This window comes from Neofelis nebulosa, chromosome 13, assembly GCF_028018385.1.
Source record: "Neofelis nebulosa isolate mNeoNeb1 chromosome 13, mNeoNeb1.pri, whole genome shotgun sequence".
In the NCBI taxonomy this organism is placed as follows: domain Eukaryota; kingdom Metazoa; phylum Chordata; class Mammalia; order Carnivora; family Felidae; genus Neofelis; species Neofelis nebulosa.
Window position 1 is genome coordinate 84,918,153 of NC_080794.1, and position 23,944 is coordinate 84,942,096.

The 23,944-nt window shown below is 61.1% G+C and overlaps 1 protein-coding gene across 3 annotated transcripts in view; it reads left to right on the forward strand.

Moving 5' to 3' along the window:
- Positions 1-23,742, forward strand: part of LHPP (phospholysine phosphohistidine inorganic pyrophosphate phosphatase) — a 119,086-nt gene extending 95,344 nt beyond the window's left edge. For all 3 annotated transcript variants that reach the window (XM_058698049.1, XM_058698050.1, XM_058698048.1), the window contains one exon: positions 22,829-23,742. In XM_058698049.1, the coding sequence (XP_058554032.1) occupies positions 22,829-22,837 (9 nt within the window). In that variant the 3' untranslated portion in view covers positions 22,838-23,742. The remainder of the gene's footprint in view (positions 1-22,828) is intronic.
- The last annotated feature ends 202 nt before the right edge of the window (positions 23,743-23,944 follow it).

Here is a 23,944-nt window from a genome sequence, read left to right on the forward strand (position 1 = left end):
AGCTCTTTTTCACATGTTTAATGACCAGTCAAGTTTCCTTTTGTGGATTATCTATTCATATCCTTTGTATACTTTACTATGGAATGCTTGTCATCTTTAAAATTACAGTTGACCCTTGAAAAACCCAGGGTTGAACTGCATGGGTCCACTTATACATGGATGTTTTATAGCACAGTGCTGTAAATGTAGTTTCTCTTCCTTATGATTTTCTTAGTATTTTCTGTTCTCCCACTTACTTTATTGTAAGAATACAGTATATATTATGTATGACATATTAAAAATGAGTCAATCGACTGTTTATGTTATTTGTAAGGCTTCCAGTCAACAGTAGGCTATTTTGGGGGAGTCACAAGTTATACATGGATTTGTGACTGCTGTGGGGTCCTAACCCCCACGTTCAAGAGTCAACTAATGGTTTGTGACAGTTCTTAATAGAATCTACTCCTGCTTCTTTGTCGGGTGTTTGTGTTGCAAATATTTACTCCCAGTCTGTGGTTTGTGTCTCTAGTTAGTTTATGGAGTCTTACTGAAAGTTTTAAGTTGAAATATATAATAAGATGTATTAATCATTTTGTTACAGTTTATGCATTTTGCGTCTTGTCCAAGACATCTTTCCCTCCCCATAGTTAGAAAGATATTCTACGTTTTCCTCCAGCAGTTTTAAAGTTTTACTTTGCTCATTCAGGTTCTACATCCACTTGACGTTGACTTGTGTGCATGGCATGAGGTAGGGATCGAATTTTATTTTCTATATAGTAACCAACAGTTGTTCAAACACTGATTTTCAGTAGCCCACCCTTGCCCCACTGACTTGGAATGCCACTTCTGTCCTGTGTGAGTTTTCCATTCTTGCTCTTATCAGTAAATATGTTAAAAAAAAAAAAAACCAGCTTGGGGTGCCGGGGTGGTTCAGTCGGTTAAGCCTCCAACTTTTGCTCAGGTCATGATCTTGTGGTTCGTGAGTTTGAGGCCTGCATCGGGCTCTGCGCTGACAGCTCAGAGCCTGGAGCCTGCTTCGGATTCTGTGTCTCCCTCTCTCTCAGCCCCTCCTCTGCTCACACTTTGCGCCTCTCTCTCTCTCTCTCTCTCTCTCTCTCTCAAAAATAAATATGTAAATAAGTAAACATTAAAAAAAGCAAACCAGCTTTATTGAGATAGAATCCATAACCACATACTTTATCCATTTAAAGAATACAATTCAGTGATTTTTAGCATGTACACACACCATCACCGTCAGTCAATTCTGGAACATTTGCATCACCTCCAAAAGAACCGTGTACCACTGTCCCCATCTAGCTACCCATCCCATCTCCCCAACCCAAAGCAACCACTCATCTGCTTTCTGTCCCTGTAGGTTTCCCTATTCATACATTTCCCCATTTCATACATTCCGTATGAATGGAACAATGCGAAAAGTGGTATTTTTTTTTTACTGGCTTCGTTCGCTTGGGTATAAACCGAGGAGTGGAATTGGTGGGTCATATGGTAACTAATTTTAATCATTTGAGGAACTGTCGGTCTGTGTTCCAAAGTAGCCACGCTGTTTTCCATCCCCGCCTGCAGTGCACGAGGCTTCTAACTTCTCTGCATCCTCTTCTGTGCTTGTTATAACTTGACTTTTTTGATTCCACTTGGTGGGTGGTAAAGTTATCATTGTGGTTTTGACATGCGTTTCTCCTCCCTTTGACAAATCGGAGGCCATGAGGATTCACCCCTGTGTTTTCTTCCAAGAATTTTCTATTTTTAGCTCTTCCACGTAGAGCCACCTTGAGTTTATTTTTGCCTATGGTGTGAGGTAAGGGTACAGCCTTACTCTTTTGCATGTGGCTATTCCGTTGTCTCCACACAGGCGGGAAAAAGGCTACAGACCTCTTGTGGACCTCCACCTCGCTAATACTAATTTTAATGACTCAAAACATGTTATAAATTAAAGGTTTGCTCATTTCAACAGACCTTTGCTGGATTAACAGTAATTAGGTTGTATTGTCATCATCTTGGGAATTGCCCCGCCATGCATCTGTGCACATGGGCTTATTTATACATGAGCATATACATCATCATGTCATGGAGTCTCTTAGGTTTTACCTAAGAGAAACTTGGAGGATTATCAAGTTCAAGTGGTATGCTTTAAATGTAACAACTAGCTGTTCGGGGGGCGGGGTGGGGCGGGGGGAGCCCTGATTGGTAGCCCTTGCCGCTTTCCGTGGCGTAAATACTGCCATCGGGGCTGATTTCAAGCCACCAGAGCGAGGTCGCCGAACGTGATGTTGGGAAGATGTGCGATCAGTACAGGCTGGCTTAATTTTTGTTCTGAAAAAGAAACTGTGGTCCCACAACTCTTTCTGGGGCAAAACTGGTCTGTGTCAGGGATGTAGTCGTCAGCTGGTCTCACCCCCGACGCTTGTTTGTGGTTGTGCTGCCGTGGCCCTGGGAGAGGCGAGGAGGCTTGCGAGTCTGATCTTAGCAGAGCACAAAAACCGTCAGTAGGCTGCAAAGAAGCAAAGTGGCTTCCGGGTGGGCTGTAGAGAAGGGACAGGAAGGGGGCTGGGAGAGCAAAGGAGTCCCACTGCCATAGGAAATGCCACTGGCCGGGGCACTCTCTAGGCTCTGACCCCTGCACTGCCCACGTCAGATACACTTAGGAACCCTCAGAGGGAGCACCTGCGGCCCTTGAGGGGAAGGCTGGGATCTGAACAGCCCAAGGGGTTCAGAAGATTCAGGGCCAGGGGATCTGCCCCAAGCCATACATATCTGCTCCTGACCTCCGAAGCCCGGTCCCGGGGGAGGGGTCCCCACAGATGAGTGAGGCCGCCCCCAACTCAGCACGTCTGGGCAGGGGCTCAGCGAGCGACCTGCCCCGTCATTTGGACCGAGGCCACCTTCCTTCTCACACTGGCTGCTGTAACTTCCTCTTCTGCTCCTCGATTCAGTCTGAACGCTTCCCTCTCCCCGTTTGGCTCACTCTTCTTCTCCATCCCTTGCATCGACTCTGAGGCCAGGGGGCCCTTGACCGCGATGTGACAAGAAATGCCCCTGGCCCTACTGTGCCCGGCCTCCCCCAGGTTACCACGGTCCCTCCGCTCGGCCTCCACGCCATTTGCCCTAGCAAATTCTCCAGTGTGGCTGGAATACATCCTGAGTTTAACACAAAGCAAAACAAAAAGGCCAAGCAACATTTGCTCAGACGTCGGGGCTGGGCCTGACCTCACTGGTGTCTGCAGAACCGGGAGGGCATGGAAGCCCCGGCTGAGTGCAGGTAGGGCTGGCTGCCGGCCTTTGTCACGATGGGCATCCCAGACCCCCGGTCACACTGGCAATGCCACCCTCCCAGCCCCGAGAGGCGGTCCCACTGCCCACCGCCCCTTCCTGGCAAACCACGCTCACAGGTGCTCTGTGTTCAGAGAGGGCAAGGCTGAGAAGATACAGCCCGCGGAATGGGCATTTGTTGAGATGTAAGGGCTCCGTGGGTTCTCAGTCCAGATGGAGCCGTGGGCACAGTGCATTGCAGCCTGGGCCCGCCTCCAGGGTGACCACGGGGTCTGGCCACCCAGAAGCTTTGCTCTCTAGAGAGCAAGCTATGCTTTTTTTTTTTTTTTTTAATGTTTATTTATTTTTCAGAGACAGAGAGACAGAGCGTGAGAGGGGGAGGGGCAGAGAGAGAGAGAGAGGGGGAGACACAGAATCCCAAGCAGGCTCCAGGCTCCGAGCTGTCAGCGCAGAGCCCGACGCGGGGCTCGAACTCACGGACCGCGAGATCGTGACCTGAGCCGAAGGTGGACGCTTAACCCACTGAGCCACCCGGGTGCCCCGCCAGCTATGCTTTTTAAATTTAAAAAAAGAAAAAAAAGAAGGAAAAGTTTTTGCCAGTGTCTGCACAAAGACCTCCATATTGGTGAGTTCTCACTCCTCAGGACCTGCTGTGACAGCTTGCAGGGGACAAGCGTGCCTTCCAAGGAGGGGGACATACATGCCCAGTGGCCACCTTGTCCCCTGTGGGCGCACGGGGGCTGGCCCGCGTGTTGCCTTGTGCTCTAGGAGCCGAGGAAGGAAGAGCAAAGGGTGGAGAAAACCACATGCTCGTTCTCTTGACCAGCTGTGTTGCCGGCAACGTGTGGTTATTTATAACCGTGGCGGAGCGTCCGTAAATCGTGGTTTTCCCCCAGCCTCTGACATGATCTCATGGTGTCCCTCCGCTAAACCCTCTGGGAGAAAACGGCCCGCAGTCTGCAAGAACCGCAGCTTGTGCCCGGCCTGTGCAGACCCTGGCCAAACCCTGTTCTAGGGCCGCGGGGTTTGCGAGCAGCCTCTGGGGCAGCGTGCGCAGGAGGAGCGTCCGTGGGTGTTAACAGGGGCTACTCAAAGCAGCCTGACGGGTCGAACGGAGTTTGGCTTGTGCGCGGCGGGCACCTTTTCCCGAATAAAGCGGCTCCGAGCTTCAAGGTGGTGCCTCCTTGGGGGCCTGCCTGCTTACCGCGTGCACCGCAGGCCCTAATCTTTTATCCGCCCCGTTCACCAAAGCTCCCACTGCTGGACTGAGCCGTGCCCACCATTCAGGCTTCAAAGCCGCCTCCCAAGACACGGAGGCCACTCAGCAAAGATTCACACTTGGCTTCCGAGAGGTGACGCGGGCTCAGTTACGGAGCTGCTCCGGCACGATTCACGCTCCCCACCCCCGCCGTGCCCATGGCCGGACCGCAGACCAGAGAGGGTGTGGGCAGTGGCCCTGAGGGCTCAGCCTGACCGCTCTGTCCGGGGCCTGATGGGCCGGGAGGAGCTAGCCGGCCAATTTATGGGAGAACCCCACTCCCTGGAGGCCGCGCTGCCGCAGGGCTCACCCCTCCGCAAGTTCGATGCCAGTCCGGGACTGGCCCCTCAATTCCCACTCGTGTCCATCCCGGGCAGACCGGTTGGCCGTCCTGCATCTCTGGCGACACCCATGCTTCCCACCACCCCTCCGGGGCAGCCCAGGCCGCACTCTGCAGAACCGAGGTCGGCCTCTCGGTGCACACGGGGCCCCTGGGGCTGCAGCCCCTTGACGTGCAGGCCCCCCGCACGCATGGACTCTCCAGCGCCCCCCACCCCGCCCCGGCTTGGCTTTGAATGAGTTCATTATTCCCAGCCCTGCCTCGGCATGCCTGGCCGCCAGTTTCTTCAGGCTGGCGGTGCTCGGAAGCTGGCCGTTGCCAAATCCAGTTGTTTGGCTTAATGTTTCAAGGCCAAGTCCTTTCAGGAAAGCTCTCTCCACCCTCACCCACCCCCTTAGTGAAATAGATGTGCAATTGATTGGCTTTGCAGGGTTTTAATCCATCGTTCTCTGCAAAGAATGGGGTGAAGGGCTCATTATTGATTCACGTAACATTCTCCCTCTCCTTTCCAAGTGCACCCAGAGTGGAAGTGGGAGACTAAGGAACACGAGCATTTCGAGGGTGGGGGCCGCAGAATTAGCCCTGGCCGAGGTCTGTGCACAGGAAAGTGCTGCGGGCTGCCAGGGAGTGACAGTGCCCATGGGTGGCCACAGGGACATGCTGGAACCTTCCACACAGGGTTTGCTGCAGCTGGCCATCCCTGTTGGCGCTCCTTTCTGTGCCTGTGATGTTTCAAAAGGGCCGGCTTCATTAATAATCCATCTCTGTATTTAAACGCCCACCTCTTCCCCACGGCGGGAGGGGGCAGCGCCATGCCGGCTCCGGGCTTGGCCTTTCCTGGGTTTTCCTGGTGTGAGGGCGTGAAGGGCACACTGTCAGGGGCCTTTCTTGAGCTCTGGAGGCACCATCAGAGCCAAGAGAACTTTTCCTGGCTCAGAACCCTGAGTCTGTCTGTTCCGTCTGTCTGGAGCTTCCCTACACCTGCTGGGGGGGGGGGGCGTGGGGGGGGGGAACCGTCCCAGCAGAGGTGCCCAGTGGTGTGCGGATGAGGGAAGGGGAGAGACCCTGGACCCGGAGACAGAGCGGGGTCACAGCCCAGCACGGCCACTTGCCTGCTCTGGGACCGAGGGGAGCTTGCGGCCCCCATTTCTGAGCCTGCTTTCTCCTCCGTAAAACAAAGACTAGATCATCGCTGTGCAAATCAGGGACAGAATGGGTCCCTGGCGTGGGCTGTGCTTCATAGCGTGAGGGAAGGGACTGTGGTTTTAGCACACACTGTTGCCCACCTCGTAGAGGGAAGCCAGATACCTGCCCCAGACGGAAAAGATCTCGCCCGTCACCATTCTTTCGTGAAATTTCTGCCAGAAGGCTTGAGGCTTTCGTGTCTCCACGGCTCTCTGCACAGGGAGCACAGCGCAGCCCTCCAGGGTATGGGGGCAGGCGGTAGACTTTGCAGGACACGGCCAAGAGGAGGGCGAGGGGGGTGTTCAGTGCTGTTTCGGGGGTCTGGGCTTGTTAATTCAAGAGATGGAGCTGGAGGCACGCCCCCCCTCCCCCCCCCCCCCCCCCGTGGCAGGAGGCACGCCCCCCATGGCGGACCATCAACGAACATCCTGTTCATATCCCAGACTTCTGCCCTGGGAGCCTGACTCATCCCTGTTGTCCCAGGTTCCTCTGGAAAGCCAGGGCTCCACACAGCACAGGTGGCCAATGTCAGCTCTAGGACAAAGTCTGGTGTAGAAGCTGAGGCCCGGAGAGGGAAAGGGACTTGCCCAACACACACACGGCCAGGCTTGGGCACTGGGCTGCCTCCCTTGTCCTGCAGGCATGGAAACTGAGGCAGCCCGAGGGACAGCCCAGCTGCCCATTAGAAGCACCTGGGGAGATCAGACCACCCAGCCCTCAGGCCAGACCCCAGACCAACCAAGTGAAAAACTCTCTGGGGTAGGGTTCAGGGGTCAGCATTTCCAGTCACTCTTTTCAAAGAACCAGCTGCTTGTTTCCCTGACGTCCTCCGTCATTTTCCTGTTTTCCGTTCCTCGCTTTCTGCTCTGATCTTTTATTATTTCCTTCCTCTGTCTTGGGTTTATTTTGTTCTTCTTTTTCTAGTTTCTTAAGGTGGGAGCATAGATGACGGGTTCGAGACTTTGCTCTCTAATCACGAAAACGTCCAGGGCTACAAATTTCCCTCTGGGTCCTGCTTTAGCAGCACCCACAGCTTTGACGGCAGTGGGTGGTTCTAAGCTTCCCCTGAGCAGCCGGGTTTGAAAACCAGCCTCCGCTTTCCAGGGTTCTGAGGAGGAAATTGGGCTTTGCCTGCTGAAGAGCTTTGTTTAGGGACCAGACATCATCAGGGCTGTCTGCTCTTCTCCTTCCCCCACCTCATAACACACTGGACAAGTTAATCCTCAAGTTTATATGGAAAACAAGTAAATAAGGAAGCCTCTGGGGTGGGGGTGGGGGTGAGGAGAGAACGAGGCAGGCCTTAACCTGCTGTTAAGCGGAGCACAAAGCCTCAGTTGTGGGGACAGGATGGAACAGTGTGGTCCCGGCGTGTGCCCGGGCCGAGGGGCCAGTGAGGGACAGCGTTCCTGCATGTGCCGGGCCCTGTGCCTGGCCTCTGGTGCCCCGGACGGCATCGTAGATGGCATCCAGGGCCCCGCTCCCTGTTGGATCTCCAGCCCACCCAGCACCCCGAGGCAGCCGGTCCTGGTACCCTCCTCCCACCCGTCACCAGACGAGTGCCTGCTGGTTCTCGAATCCTGGCGTGCCTGAGCCCTTAAAATACACTGCACTTCGGGGCCCCCGGGTGGCTTAGTCTGTTATGTGTCCGACTCTTGGTTTCGGCTCAGGTCACGTGCTCACAGTTTGTGAGTGTGAGCCCCACGTTGGGCTCTGCGCTGGCAGCACGGAACCTGCTTGGGATTCTCTCTCTCCCTCTGTCTCTCCCTGCTCCTCCCTTGCTCGAGCTCTTTCGCAAAATACATAAACACTAAAAAGAAAAAAAAAAAAGGCATTCGTGTCTCCACGAATGGAGCTGGTGTGCCTCCAGCTCCATCTCTTGAGTTAACAAGCCCAGACCCCCGAAACAGCACTGAACACCCCCCTCGCCCTCCTCTTGGCCGTGTCCTGCAAAGTCTACCGCCTGCCCCCCTACCCTGGAGGGCTGCTGTGTGCTCCCTGCTCCTAGGGTGCGAGCCCCGAAGGTCGCCGGTGGAAAGCGCTGGGTGAAAGGCTGTATGGGAGAAGGTGTGTCATGGGGCCAGTCCCGGGACTTGGGGAAAACCCTGACCCCGAAGCCTGAGCTGCGAGGGCTGCTGGGTTCCGCCCCCCCTCCCCGGGCCTGTTTCCCCATCTGCAGAGAGGACAGCGTCTCCCTGCGGCTCACCGAGTAAACGCATCGGGAGGCCGTCACCCTCCTCACCCACGGCCCATGATGGCGGACGGGACCCTGCTGGAGCTGTTTCCAGGGCTTTCTGGAGGCCTCAGGGCGGACTCGTGTGGGGCTGGTTTATGGCTTCCCAGTAAATCGCGGGACAGGACTAGGGTCTGCAGAAAATCAGAGCAGTGCTGAGTAGATGTCCTAGAAGAGCGGCTCGTCTGCCTGCCTCCTGGAGACGGGCCTGACGAAAACAAGACCCCGTCTAGGACTCGCCCAGGGCACGGCGGCCCGCCAGGAGCCGGGGCGGCTTGCGTGGGGTCCCCGCACACACAGTCGGCCCACGGTGGGGCAAGCCGCCCCGGCAGGCTGGCGTCCCCAGGGGCCGGAACGAACGGCCCCCTCACCGGGCGGGCGGCTTTGACCGTTTACGAGGCGCCGTCTGGACTGTGACGAATGAGGTGGCATCCGTCAGCTTTTCGGGGAACCTGGCCGGGGTGGAAGGTGCTAAGTAAATATGGGGGAGGGGCACTGGCCTCCCTGCTGGTTCACTCTAGGCTCTCCCTTTTTGTGCCTCAGTTTCCCCATCTGTATGGAGGCACGGATGAAGAGGGCCCCCTCCCCCTCCCCTGACCCCAGCCCCCATGTTTGTAAGTACAGGCAGGAGAGAGAGGGTCCTGGGAAGAACGGAGCCCAGGGACCCCCTTCTGCCCAGGCCTCTGCCGTGTGGGTGGCAGGCAGCCCGGGTGCCGAGATCTAGGCTAGCTCTCCAGGAGGGCGTACTCTCCTCGTTTTGGGCCCTGGCAGGATTGCCTCGGGCCAGCATCTGTCCCTTCCTGGGCCTCGGGTTCCTCACCTGAGAAATGAGGGGTTGTGCCCTAAAGCCCTTCCAGCTTTGGGGTTTGGGGCTCGTTTGCTTTTCCCTTGGTTGTGTTTCATCCAGCAGGTTCAGGGAAGGTGCTGCCACTGGAGTCACAACCGGGGTCCGAGTCCCAGCCCTACCACGTGCTGGCCACGTGACCTGAAGCAAAGCCCTTGTTGCCGTGTCTTTGTCTCTGGGAGATGAGATCCCCAGTCTTCCCCGGGTTGACAGGAATGCGGTGCCACCACGGACATGCTGGGCGGACCCCTTGGGACTCTCCATCCTGGAGGTGGGGCGTGTGGACCCGTCCAAGCCCCCGAGGGGCTGGCGGCCGGACAGAGGGGCCGGGGGGAGCCAGCCCCGGGTGGTCCCCGGTGACATGTGTCTGCCGTTACAGGTAGGGCCCAGCCCCAGGGTTACCTTGGTGCACCCGGGCGGGCCCCCCTCTCTAATGACCTGGAATGCTCTGCACAGCAGGTGGCACTTGTAAGCCCAGCCAGGCGTTTGGCCCCAGGGCCGGGGCTGGCCGGGACTGTCGTCCCCGTGGCTGGCGAGCCCCAGCCCAGGCGGGGCCGCCGCGCCTCTAGCGTCTGTCCGGGCTGGCGCATAATCTCGACCTTCCCGGCCTTTTCCATACCTCTGGAGAAGCGGTGGCAAGGCGAAACAAGGGAGTATTTTTATTATTACGTGTGCCATTAAGACAGCATTACTGCAGCCTTGGGGGAAGTTCAAAAGAGAAAAGGCTCTACCCGCGGTCCCACCACACTTGGCGGTTTATCTCAGGTTTCCTGCCCGCTCCCTTCTGCGACCTCCTTCTGCTTTCCCCCTTCATCCTGCCTGTGTGTGGTTCACAGCTCTGCCGTGGTTCATGGAGCGGGTCAGCCGGACTAGGCTTCATTACTCCCCCGGGGTCGGACATCGGAGCCGGTTCCTTTCTTGCTATAAGTAGCACCGTCACAAGCATCTCTAAAAGTACTTTCCCCCCCCCTCGGCTCAGCAAACTTTTATTGAAAACCTACCACATGCCAGACTCTGTATGAGGTCTCTTTAGAATGCCGTCTTTAGGAAAGATTTCCAGGAATGGGGTTAAAGAACATCGTTCTTTTTATAGACCTCAACAACGACACCAGATGACCTCCAACAGAAAGTGGCAGCTTGCGATCCGGGGAGGAGGGGGGCAAAGGGGACAGTGTCTGTGCCCCGCCCTCCCCCCCACTCCCCCCCGCCCCCTCGCGTGGTGTGATTCCGTCCCTTTCTCTGCTGCCCAGCTTCCGGTCCGAGAGGGCACGGCTGCCTCGAGGCCTCCCGAGTGTTCACGCTAACTACTACCGGCCAGCCCACCCGGTGCTGGCCACCACTCACCTAGGGGCTTAACACACACCATTGTACTCGGTATTCAGTCCACATCCCTGCACCTCAGAAGGGGAAGTCCCAGGGGGGTGGGCCGTGGCCACACAAGTCCACAGCCTGCGTGCAAAATGCTGCAGCCAGGTCCCCCCACCATAGCCGCCACCGGCCTCCGTGAGGTCGCGGGGGGTGTCATTCCCTCCCTTTGTGCACGGGGAGCTCACTCCGCACTCGGTGGCAGGTGGGAGCCAGGCCAGCAGCGCCCCGCTCCCTGCCTGGCACGGAATGCCCTTTCCCGGCTCCGGGATGGAAACTGGCATCGGGAGCCAGTTGTGAGTGAACTGGATACAGTTTCTTCTATCCCTTGTGGTGCCGGAGGCTCCTGACCGTGGGTTAGTAAGTGACAGGCAGTTAACTCAGGACCTCACGACAGAGCGCATTTCAGTGCTCGGTGCCCAGCATTACATGCGGTGTTTCATTTACTGTCTCGTTCCATGGGGCCAGGATGCCCCTTTACGATAGCACAAGTCCTCTCCACGCGAGGGTGTCGGGTCCTTTGCGATCACATTGGCCTTCGGAGGGACTTTTGAGCACGCTGGGTGGGGTCCGGGCACTGGCGCTAGACCCGCTCGGCCCGTTTCCTCTGTGCGGGCCCTGGGCCAGGCCTCACCACGCCCTCCCACCGGGCAGGGACAAGACCCTCCCGGTCTGTGCTGCTAGGAAGGTTGTCCTTCCTGAACAACCATCTGCTTCTGTGTAATCTACAGGGTTTCCCTTTTTTGCTTTGGCTGCCAGGGAACTCAAAGCCACATTTTTGTTGTTGTTCAGATTCCCAAGCCTGTGGTACAGGTCTTTCCTCTCTTCTTGACTATGGTTTCTGAACCAGGTCGCTAACTTTCTCTGGCTGTCCTAGTGTAAACATCACCGTGTGCCTTTCTGAGCTACCCAAGACGCTGGAAACAGCTCTTTATTTCATCCGTGTTGTTCTTTGCGGCAGAAGCCTGTTCTTTCTCACTGCCGTGTGTTTCGTCCAACAACTAGACCGCGGTTCATTCGTGCTGCTGTTGCAGGGCACCTGGGTCGTTTCTCGTTTGCGGTCATTCGGAACAGAGCCGGCAGAACGTTCCGGTCTACACTCCCCGGTGAACACGGTCTCATTTACCCCGGGGCACGTGCCCAGGATGGAATCGCCAGGTCACGCGGCACGCCTGTGCTCCCAGCAAGGGGGTATCAGCCGAGCTGTGTTTTCCCGAGTGCCACATCATCTGCGCTCCTGCCAGCCACGTGCGAGGGTTCCCGGTGCCCCGTCCTGCCAGCACTCAGTGTCCTCCACCCCGGCCATTCTGGGGGTGCGTGCTGTGTGCTGCCTGTAACTCCCCCGGCCACGCGGTGCTGGGCACCTTTCCACGCGTGCAGCGGCCACGTAGACCCCCTGGTTTGTGAAGTGCCCGTTTTCACCCTTTGTGAGCGGAACAGGCACAAAGTAGGTGAAGGCTGGTGGATCCGAGGTGAGTCCCCAGAGTCCCCGTGTGAGTCCCCAGAAGGCATTGGGGTTCACGAAACCGCGTTTCTCGGGTCAGGTTGCACTGTCTCACGCTTTGGACCCGAAACAGCCGCCGGGGAGGAGCGGCCCGGCTCGTCAGCCCGGGGCACCCTGACTCAGGAGACTTTCCTCCCGAGCAGACAGATCAGGACAGAGTTCGGAGGTGAGCCTCCTGATCCATCCTGAGCCTCTGTCTTCCTGTATCAAGGGGGCACATTGGTGCCGCCTCCCAGAATAGCTTGAGGAAGTGCCAGCCCAGCTCCCACCTGTAGCACCCCCCCCCCCCCCCCGCCTTCAGCAACAAGATCCCCCCCAGCCCAGCCACCTAGGTCTGCACGTGGTGGTGGAGAGGACACCGGGCCTTCGATGAGCCGAGTTCCGGGAGGGGGTCACCACCTCCCTGCACCCTCCCTCTCTCCTGGGCCACCTCATGAGACTTGAGTGTGCAAAGCCAGGGTTGCTGGGCTAGCCCTGGGGTCAACCTGGCCTCCCGTGGTCCAGCCTCCAGAGGAGAGGGGGGAATGTGGTCGTTTGCAGGTGGAGGAGGCCAGGAGTGAGCGCCCCCGCCCTGTGCTCCCGAGGACCCGGGTGGGAGTACACACAGACTCCTCGGGGGAGTCGGCCGTTGGCGAGCATGTTGCCGGGGGCCGGGCCGGCTGGCGGAAAACTAAACACACACCAGGTGTTCGACGTGTTTTTATCAAAATATTCCGAACAGCTGTCGGGGGTTCCTCTGCGCGAGGCCAGATGCCCAGCCCCCAGAGGGCCCGTCCCTCCGCCAGAGCGAGCCTTTTAGGTGAGCCCCTGCCCGCTGCTTGCTAGCCCAGCCCCGCGGGCTCCTGGGAAGGTCTAGGCCACGCTGCAGGCTGGGGAGGCAGACAGGGACCCCGCTCGGTGACCCCCGGGCAGGCCACCCACCCTCCCCGGGCCTCCGGGTTGCCAGCCGTAAGATGGGGCGGTGGCGCCTACCTCCTGGGCCGCTGTGGAGACCAAAGCCGCTAAAGCGTGCCGGGCCGGGGCCCTTGCCAAGTCCCTGGAGGGAGAGGGCTGTCGGTGACCGTCACTATTATGAATAATACTCTGAACAGAGCATCCCCTGGGCTTGGAGAAGTGGGCCCCGAGGGCAGGCTCATGGGGGGGCGCATAGGCTGGGTCAGCAGCTCCCCAGTGGCCGCCCCTTGTCTGTCTCAAAGGAGTCCAGTGCGGCCCCTTGCCGCCTGTCCCCGGGCACAGCCACACGGGCATCTCTGCAGGTCTGGCACCGCGCTCAACGCCCGCCGAGCAGGGGCGTGGCGCTCACGCCTGGCGGCCCGGCTGGGTCCTGTCCACAGCCCCGGGGGAAAAGCTCCCCGGAGATACTTGGCCCTCAGGACCTTCTCCCAAAGATGGCGCCCGCTCTCCAGACACGGAGCCGCTGTGGGCCTTGCCCCTCTCCTCGGCCGGAGCGGCCCCGCGGGGGTTCTTACCCACCCCAGTCCAACGCGCGCCGTCCGTCCATCCACCCGGACGGCGCATCTGCTGTGGGCCGCGCCCTGGGCCGGCTGCATCATCTCACGGACGGTCCACCACAGCCCCCTGGGGGGGGCGGTCTCCTCGGCCCCAGCCCCAGATGGGAGGCTCTGAGTGGTCTGGCCAAGGCCACACGGTGGGCACGGCCAGCCCGGTCCAAACCCGTGGCTCAGACACCCTCTCCCAGGCCCACCGGGCCAGGACGGCGGGAGGGCCACACGCACTCGGTCTGGCGGCCCCCGGCCCTCCCCACGCCCCTGTCCAACCCCTGCCCGAGCGGGAAGCCTGAGGCCCGCACGTGGTTGTGATCAGGGGCCTCCAGGGGCAGGCCCGAAACGCTCTCTGGGAACAGATCGAGGGAAGAAAAGAAAAGCCGCCCGCTGTTTGGACGACCTGTGGGAGCCACGGGGTGTGTGATGGCCGACTGCTCGGGCCCGACAGAGCTATCCGCCTCGGGGTCCTCTCATATGACAATGCCAGGCCCCCATTCCGGAAGATCGCAGCCGGATTCACTGGACTTATGTCCCAGAGAACCTATAGGTGTTCACTCAGGGGTAGGATGGGTCCTAGAGCCCCCTTGAGTCGGGCTTTGCGAGGGAGCCGGGGCGCGAGGGCGTTCTAGGCGGTGGCACGGGCGGTTTGGGGGACAGGATAGGATGAACACCGAAGTCACGGCAGGGGGGCGGGGGTGGCCGGCAGGGCCAGGGCCAGCTCGTGGGCCACAGTAGGAGGGGTGGATCTGGTCTTGGCGGGGGTGGGGGACCGCAGGAGTTACGGCGCCCTGCCCGACTGCTTGGCCCTATCACCGCCGCTTCCGTGCAGCCCTCCCTCCGCTTGCCTATGCTTCTGTTCCCAGTGCCAGGACTTTGCTCAGGGCCCGGCCCTCGGGTGCGGGCACGGGAGCCCGCTTTGCCTGCGGCACAGAGAGCTTGCTTCTCGGGGTTTCGTTGGACTGGCCACGTAGGTACAGGGCTGGCCCAGGCTGGGTGTTGATCAACACGATGTGGGCTCAACCCAGCATGTCCCGAAGCCACTGGTCTATGACTGTGGCCTCACCGTGTATGTGAATCGAGTCAAGGCTGGCGTGGGGGCTCCAGCCAGCATCGGGGGTTCTGGGGCCCTCTCGTCAGGGTGCGGGAATCTCTCAAGATGGCCACCGCACCAGCCGGCAGTGATGTGGGGCCACCCCTTGCGTTGAGCGTGTCTCCAGTCTGTTGTCAGCACCATGGGCAGTGAGAGCCGCACAGGAAGCAGCTGGCACCGTGGGGTGGGTTCTGGTTGACGGGGCGCCACAGGCCGAAACCTACCGTAAACAGGCCTGTTTCCTCCCTGTGGACCGAGTGGCCCCAGGGCGGGGGGGGGTGGGGGGGGGTTGCCAGGGTCCACGGTGACATCCCTCCCGGGCTGGGCTCGGGCCCCCACTACCCTCTGCCTGGCTGGACCGCGCCCCTACTCCGGCCCAGCCCCAGGTGCCGGTGACCACAAGGCCCGGATGAGAAGGTGTCCCGGTGCTCCGTGGCTTTGCTGGGCGTGCCCAGCCGTGGGGGAGGCTGCGTGTGGCTCCGGTGCGAACGTGCCTTTTCTTTCCTTCTCCACCGACACTGTGCTGTCCCCACTGCCATTGTCGAAGGTGGCAGGCACTTCCCAGCACCCACCTCTGTCCCGGAGCCGAGCCAAAAGCCCCTCCGTCCGGCCGGAGGTCGACCAGCACTCACTCTGGTGATTCCCAGCTGCAGAATCTGTCCTGTGTGCCAAAGGAAGCGTCACGACGATGAACCGGGGTTTAACTTTTCCAGAAAGCCAGATGCGTGAGGTTTAAGTCCCAGCTCTGCCATTTACCGCTTGGCGGCTTTGGGCACGTGCCTTCCCCTCGTACGTCTGTGCCGTCACCTCCAGAACGGCGAGTCACGGTGCCCAGCTCACGGGCCCTTGTGCAGGGCACAGGGGAGACTCTCCTCCAAGCCCACCCGCAACAGGTGGGGGCCGGCACACGTCCGTGCCTTCGTTCTCGGGGGTGTAGCCTCTGGGCCGCTCGCCCATCCCCCAAGGCGGGCGTGCTTTGCTTGCATCCTGGAGCCTGCCTGCTGGCCGGGGTCGGGGGAGGTCTGGTCTGTGGCGAGTGCTTTCCCTGCCTCAGTTTACCCTCCAGGGCTCAGCGCCCCCGAGGTTGATCCCACAGGTGCTTCCTTCCGCCGGGAGAGACTCTGGTCCTTCCCGGCTGGAGGACGGGTCAGCCAGGGTAGAGTTCCGGGCTCTGGGGTGTCCGGTTAGCCCAGCCCCGCCCCTCACCCCCGCTCACCACCATATCCAGGTGGGGGGTGGACGGGCCACGGGCCACAGGTGCACATGCAGGCGGGCGTGTTTCCCAGCTGGCGGGCGTGGGACCCTACCTCTCTTGACGAGCAGAGGCGGAGGGATGGGGAGACGGCCCGCCTGCGATACCTGCGCCCCCCGTGCCCCCTCCGCCATCAATGTGAGGCTCCGGGCTCCACCGTCAGTTCCGTGAGGGGCCCGGTCACCCAAGGTTCAAGGGCGTTGGTGGGAGGAAGGCAGCATGAGGCGGCCCAGAGGCAGGGCGGTTCCCTTCTGCCCCTCCCCACCCCCACTCATTACAGCTCAGCAGGCGGCCAGGTGAGGGGAGACCCACGCGCCCGCCAGGGAAGGGAGCCGTGACGTGCAGCCACGTCCACCCCAGCAGAGGTCCCGGCCAGCAGAAGTGTGTTCCCGTTTCCTCCCCCGGCCCGGGAGCTGTGGGCCCCACGGGGGTCCGGGGCAAGCACTCTCTCCGGCCTGGGGCTTTATGTCGGTGTTTTCTCCCCGTGTGATGTCCAAGCAGGTCACGAAGCCCCCAGTCTGCGTGAGCTGGTGTGGCGAGGTCTAGGGGCCCTGGGCTGACCTGCGCACAAGCCGGGCCTAGGCAAAGGGGCACAGGCCTGAGGGCTGAGTGAGGACAGGGACGGAAGCCTGGGGCCCCTCGTGAAGGAGGGGCCCCACGGACCTCGGCCACACGCAGGCACCAGCTTCCGCTAGCAGAGGGCCCAGCGTTTTCCCGGAGGCGCCCGTCTGGGCCAGGCCCCCCCCCCACCCCACCTCCGGAGCCCAGGTCCCGAGCCGGCCCAGGGGACAGAGGGATAGAAGCAGCCCATCGGAGATCTGAGGCCAACTGCCCTCCCGCCACCCCACCGTGAGGTCACTGGCCCAGGTCAGGGGGTGGCTGGCTGCCCCAGTGGCTCCCAGCAGGTGGCCGAGAGGAGGCATTTGTAGGAGGCCATACTCTGGCCCCCGGGGTCTTGGACTCCGGTGGCTCAGATGGAGACACACCCTCAGCCCAGCCGTGTCCCTGCTGGCCCCACGGCAGCCTCTGTCCTTCCCTCCAGCCTCGTCAGCACAGCCCGAGTTGGCGTCACTCTGATGCCGGTGCCCGGTTCCCTGAATCCACTTGGCTGGCCTGCCCCCAGGGCCCAGCTCTTCCAAAACAATCTGGGACAAGGACACGTGCCCCTCCCCCCCGTGGGCAACGTGGTGGCCTCCGGCCTAGGGGGCCTGTGTCGCGCCCTCTGTCACGCCCTGCCCCAGAGCAGAGCAGGGCAGGGAGGCGGGCCTGCCACTGGGCGCCGGCCCTCAGTAAGTCCCCGAGGGGAAGCTGCACCCGGGTCCCCGCAGTGGCTCCCGCGCCGGCCCCTTGTGGGCCCCAGGGAGGCAGGCGGGCACGGAGGTGGGGGGTCTGGCCGCCATTTTTCTCCAGCCGGTACAAAGACTGTCCCTGTAAAGCTGCCCTGGCCAGGGCACAGACCGGCCTTGTTCTCTGCCCCTGTCGTTGCCTCCTTCCCTCTGCTCACAGGGCACGAGGGGGAGGAATAGCTAATGACAGGCGGCGCCCTGCCCGGGTGGGGGCCTTTGTCCATTCACTCGACGGCAGGCACTTCCTGGGTGGCTGCTGTGTGCCAGGCCCGCGTGGGCGACCACTGAGGGCAGGAAGCCGGGCTCCTCCCTCTGGGCGGCCCGGGTCAGCGGAGCACCTACCAGAATGGCATGGGGGTCGCAAGTGCCGAGCGCTCAGAAAGGACAGCGCAGCTGGCCGGGTGGGGTAGAGCTGGAGGTGGGAACGAGTGAGCGGGGTCTTGAAGGGTGAGTAGGAGTTTGCAGCTGGAGCAGATGTGAAGAGCGTTCCTGGCCACAGTGTGGACAGAGGTGGGAGAGCAGGGGATGCCCGAAGGGCAGCAGGCCCCAGACGCCGGGTGGCTGGCACCTGGCCGGGTGGCACCGGTGACGATGGGTTCGTCTGAGGAGCCGGGCTGTGGCCTGGGCGCCACCAGAGTTTACACGGGCAGAGGTGGGAGCAGAGGAGCAGTTGAGGAAGCTGCCGTGATCGACCCACAGGCTCTGGGCTCAGCCAGAGACACGCGAACGCCACCCGAGGAGCCCGGGAGGGCAGGGAGGGACGCGCTGGCCCTCTGCAGGACAGCCACCTGGGAATCTGCCTCTGCTGCTCTCTTCGGGCCGGGACCTGAGGGCCGCGTGCTCCCGCCTCGGGGTGACGTCCCCAAGGACCCGTGTTTCCACGCCAGCCTCTGGAGGGCAGTGAGGACGAGGCATGGGGAGAATCCAGACTTCATGTCCCCTTTTCTGGAAGTTTCCCTGACCCCGCAGGTCCCTGTAAGTGCCCTCAGAGCTCTCGCCCTATGAGCCTGGGAGGGCCGAGGGCAGGATGGGAGGGGGCAGCCCAGGTGGTTCTGTCACAAGCCCACTTGAGTCACGTGCCCACCATACAGAGGAGGAAGTTGGGGCGCAGAGAGGCAAGAGACAGCTCATGGTGGGCAGAGCAGGGCACGTTGGGGAGGGGCGCGGGGGGTACAGGGAAAGGGGGCCCCCTAAGTCACAGAGGGGCGGGGGGGGGGTGTGACCAGGGCATACGTGGCCCGCAGCAGGGCCACTGAGGCCGTCCGCTCTGCCCGGGAGACTGGGGTCCGACCTCCCGACCCTGCCCCGACTTTGTGCATCCTCGCGGTCTCCTTTGTGTCTCTGCCCCTTCCCTCCACCCCTCTCTCCCCTCTCTCTGTCACCCTCCCCCATGTCTCTCTGTCCCCCTGCTCATGACTTTCCTGTTTCTCTTTTCCTCCCTCTCTGCCTCAGTTTCTCCATCCTCCTCTTCCTTCCTCTGTGTGTGTGCATCTGTCTGGTTCCTTCTGTCCGTCCCCCCACATCCTGTTCTGTCCTGGCAGGGCCTGCTCCAGGCCAGAGGGGTCTCTCGGCCCCTTTCTCCATCACCCTCTCTGCTCTCTTCCCACTGCCAAGGGGCACATCTTTGCTGGCTTTCCTGGTTCAGCCTTTGCAGTGTGGCGCCTCTGAGGCCTTGCAGGTCACAGGTCACTGGCCAGCACGGAGCAGGGCGCTCTCTTAGGCCGTTGGACAGAGTGCAGTTGCCCGGTGGACTTGAGGGCGGGCGGCCCAGAACCGGCCCCCTCCTGGAACCCCGGCTCCCGGGGAGCCACAGCCCACGGCAGCGTCACGCAATTAAGACATAAAAGTCCGTGATTCCCTCTGTGTGTTGGCAAACACCGGCCGGCTGCTAATGCAGTCCTTTCTTTTAACGGATTCTTGAATTTAAATGATATGTAATTAAACCTAATTAGCCACGTATGCCATTCGGCTAGGTGCCGTATGCCGAGCGAGGCTGGTGAGAATCTCATTATAAAGCATCTTCTTTTACGGGCAGATTTCTCGTTCCTTCTCAGGGTCGAGTTCATGCGACTGAACGGGAAGCCGGGCCCGGGGGCCCGGGGAAGGTGTCTGAGGAGGGCAGCCGGGGCCAGCCACCCAGGGACTTGGATGATGAGCCGGGTGGGGGTTTGCTGGGAGCAGTCTGGTTCCTTTGAGCAACCCACCCTGGCCTTGCCCTCGGGGGGCAAAGCTGGGAGTGCTGTGGGGACTGGGGTTGGGAACGTGGAGCAGGGCCCAAGGGTCACCACCTGGACAGGTGCAGTCTAAAGCCGGCCCGGCCTGGCTATCCCCCCGCCCAGCCCTGGTGACCCCCTCATGGGTGGAAGAGGGCCGTGGAGCGACCCCCGGGCCCCAGGGGTGGCTGAGGGAGGCCCCAAAGGGCACGTCCAGGCTGGTGCAAGACTCGAACCTCGTGCACACAGGCCAAGCAAGAGGGGAGACCAGCGGCGGGGCCTGGCGGCGGGGGAGCAGTGATGCCCGCCAGGCGCCTGGCCTCCTGCCAGCCGCTTCCTGCAGGCACGTCTGCGAGGCCCCCTGAGCTGCGCCCTCACTGGTGCGGGGACTGCCGGGGCTCCAGGTGGCCGGGACATCCCCCTGCGGTCCTGGTCCCAGCCCGCCTGCCCCTCTCACTCCAATGCCTGTGGTTACCTGGCACCCCCTAGGTCTTCCCTGTGCCCCGTATACTGACGTCTGTCCCCCCACCAGCCCGTGTGCCTAGGACGCAGGGCCCGTGCCTGCACCTGTTACTACCTCGGTTTAGAGACAGGGGCACCAAGGCACAGAGGCGTAAGGTGCTTGCCCACGGTCACACGGCGGACGGAGGGTGGAGCCAGGCTCATCCTCGGGGCGCGGAGGAGGAAACTGAGGCAGGGAGACAGTCGCCAGGGTCGGGTTTATTGCCGCTCAGGTGCTCTGTCTTCGTCTGTCTCAGAGGGCCCTCCCCGCCCACCGTCCGCCCGCCTTGCTGAGCCCTGGGCTCAGAGCTGCCCGGAGAAGAATCCCCTCCCCTACCTGCTCGGGGACGTGAGTGTTGGGGGCAGGTCAGCAGCCTCGGGGTGACCGAGCGCCCCTGCCCGTCAGTCTGTACTGGGGAGGGGCACCGGCACACCGTGGAGCCGGGCATGGCCAGTAGCGCTCACCGGATGCTTCTGCACGGCGGGAGGGCCTGAGTGCTGGCTCTCCGAGGACGGAGAGCCTCCTGCAGGAAGGGCTGTCCACAGAAACCCTGGGCGGTTGGGAGGCGTGAGTGCCATCCTGGGTGGAGAAGAACGGAGAGGCCCCGGGATGGCGGGTGGCCAGAACCAGAGGTCCGCAGGCCTTCTTTGCAGGGGCCCAGGGAGTAGGGGCCGGTTGAGGCTCTGGGAGCCACATGCTGCATAGTTTTTAAAAATTTATTTATTTTGAGAGAGAGCGGGCACGTGTGTCCTGGGAGGGGCAGAGGCGAGGGGGAGGGAATTCCAAGCAGGCCCTGCACCGTCTGCGCAGAGCCTGATGTGGGGCTCGAACTCACGAACCGTGAGCTCATGACCGGAGCCGAGATCAAGAGTCGGATGCTTAACCTACTGAGCCACCCAGGCACCCCTGGCATATTCTTTTCTGTTTACAGTAGCTGGAGGGCTGCACAAAAGCAGGCTGCAGGCAGGGTTTGGCCCAGGGGCCACAGAGAACAGGTGCAGTGATGGGAAATAGGTGCCTTGTATTTGTCATATAATTTGCATTACACGTGACTTTTTGTTACATACCCGTACGTGTGTATACGAAGAACGCTAAAAACGAGCAGGGTGATGGGTTTTCCCCTCCGCACCACCCCTGTAACCAACCACCACCCAGGTAAAGATCTAGAACGTGGCCAGCACCCTCGATCATTCCCCCTGCCAAGAAGTAACCATCTTCTGGCCTCTGCCCTGTAGAGACTGGTGGCATGCATTCCTGAACTTGGCAGAAGTGGGTCATCCACTTTGGGTTCCTTGAGCCTGTCGTGCTGCCCGTGGGGCCCAGCCACGCTGCAGCGTAGACAGCAGTGCCTTCTGAGTGGCACTGTCGCGGTGTTGCGGTGTTCTGACGCGCGCACCTCCCGCCCTGTCTCTCCGTGGCCCTGTTGCCGGACGTTTGCGCCGTTTCCCCCCTTTTTGCCATCGTGACCGAAGCCGTTAGGAACATTCTGGTCCGTGTCCTTCGGGGAACATGTTGCGTGCACACGTAGGAGTGAAACTGGTGGGTCGCAAGGAGGGGCCAACGCACGGTTCGCTAAGCGGCCAGGCCACATACAACCTTTGGACGGTGACCAGTACCTGTTTCGGCACTGACGCGGGGTGACACAAATCTTCAGTCCCCGCGTCCGTCGGGTTATGGCTGTGATGGCAAGAATGAAATAATCCCCTGGGATACCTGCCCTGACATGAGAGCTATTCTTGCTCGAGGTGTTGGCCCCAGTGGGGGGGGTGGGGTGGGGGAGGGGGCGTCCCACACACTCATCCTCTTGTGTTGTCTCTGAGGCTCTCGGTTTGGGGCCTCTGCAGCCCCGGGGGAGCCACTGGGCCGACCCTTTAAAACGAAAAGTAGGTTCCCTTGCTCTAAAAGGACAGCCATTTCAGGGTAAAAGTGCTTTGCAAAAACCAAACCGTTCAAAAGGGACAGTTTGGCTTTTAGGATGTCGTCAGAACCTGTGTCAACCACTTCCTTCCAGACCAGGGTGGGAGCTTCCGAGGTGGTGACCTGGGGGGATCTGAGTAGCAGGTCCCACAGTGTGCGGTGGCAGAGGGGTGCCCCGCCCCCCCCCGCTGCCACCGGGCTCGAGCTAGAGCACTGGGGAGGGGGCTTCTGGTGGCCGGGACCTGAGTCTCCGGCTCACAGCCCCAAGGACGAGGTCCCAGCCCCTCCCACGCCGTCCAGACCGTCGGGGTGTCCCTAGGAGCCCGCCCCGGGGCCCTCCCCGCGGCTAGGCCTCCAGTCGCATCACGGTTCCCCTCCCACGTGCCCACCTGCAGCCCTGCTCCACCTCAGGACTCAGGCCACGGCCCCCCCTCCAGGAGCCCCCCTATGTGGGATCCCCTTGGTGCCGTGTGGGCCCACAGGTGTCTGCGTTTCTGGCGTGGTCACACTTCCCTTGTGCTCAGTGTCCATCCAGACCTCGGGCAGTATCTAGGGAGGGGACGAAGGCTTTGGAAGGTTCTAGGCCCCAAAACCCCAGGCAGAGAGCTGCTTTGCCAGAAGCCCCCCCGTTTCGTGGGAGTGACCTCAGAGGACAGTGACCAGGTGGCAGGGGGACCCCCCAGGGTGTGGGCAGGAAGGCGCTCTGAGTGGGTTGAGCTCATGGCCCTACTGTCAAGGGTGTGACGTTTCTGCCAGAAGCAGGGACGGAGCAGGGGTCTGTGGTCACTCTGCTCCAACGGAAGGGGTTTGGAGAGGTAACCAGGTGGGGAAATAGGAGGGGGAACGTGTGCGCCGGGATGGGGATGGCTGGGATTGGGGGGGCGGGGGGGGCACATCTGTTAACCGGGCGCAGAAGGTTCTGGAGGTTTCCCAAGGGCAGGCCAGGCCTGTACTAGAAGCTGGGAGAAAGAGGGGTCACCGACGGTCTAACCTATAGCCCTGCTCTCCAGGCCCAGTGACGAGCACCATCCAGAAGTGAAGGCTGATGGGTACGTGGACAACCTGGCAGAGGCCGTGGACCTGCTGTTGCAGCACGCGCACCAGTGATGAGCCTCGTAGGGTCGCCCCGGCCTCATCCCTCCCCTCCCCCAGTGCCCGGACCACCTGAGGCCCTGCCCTCTGCCCTTGGCCCCGGATGGGCAGGCGAGAAGGTCCCAGCCAGGCACCTCTGGCTGCCCACTTCCTTCCTCTGTCTCCCCCTGCTCCCCCCCAACCCCCCCGGGGAGAGCTGTTCTTTCCGGGATGTTCTTTCCCGTAGTGAGGTTGGAGGGTGGGACAGACCTGTCTGGGAGCCAGCTCAGGGGAACCGTCTGGGTATGGGCTGGAGGTGCTCCGGGGACACCCCGAATCCCAGGTCCACAACTCCCCAGCCGCACCTGGTCCTGTAAACGCTCCACCTACGGGGACTGGGACACCTGCCCACTGTGTCTCTACCAAACGTTCTCTTCTCACGAGCGAGGAGCCTGGAGAAGGCAGGGGCTTCCTGCACGGTCCACACAGCGCAGAGCTGAGCCAGCCTCCCTGGGACCACCCAGCGACCCCTGCCCACCTCCCGGCCCCCACCCAGAGTCGGAGTGGCCACTTAGCACCCATCCCTCCCACCCCAACCCCCCCCCCCCCCCCCCCCCCCCGCCAACTGCGACAGCCCACTGCCTTCCCTACACCACAAGTCACCTTGGAGCCAGAGGCTGGGGCAGCTCCCAGGGGCACCGAAGACGGCCGTCCTAAAGAGCAAGACTTGTAACCACTGGGATCAAGGCTGCAGGCACATAGGGTGCTTCTAACTCGATAGACTTGAATGTGTCATGCCCGGTGTCTGCAGGGGCAACTATGGGTTGAATAAACCGCCCTGACCTACAGCCGACTCCGGCTTTGACTCAGAATTCGACTCCGGGAGAGCCTGGGGGTGGGGAGGGCTGTACAGGGCTGGGCACTGGCCTGGTCCTGCCGTGCACTTGAACCACTGAGCGCCAGAGCCCCAGGGCTCCTGAGACACCTCACGTGCCCCAACCCCGTCCGGGAAACGGGGGCCCTGCGGGGACAGCGGGCCGCCCTCGGCCCCACCC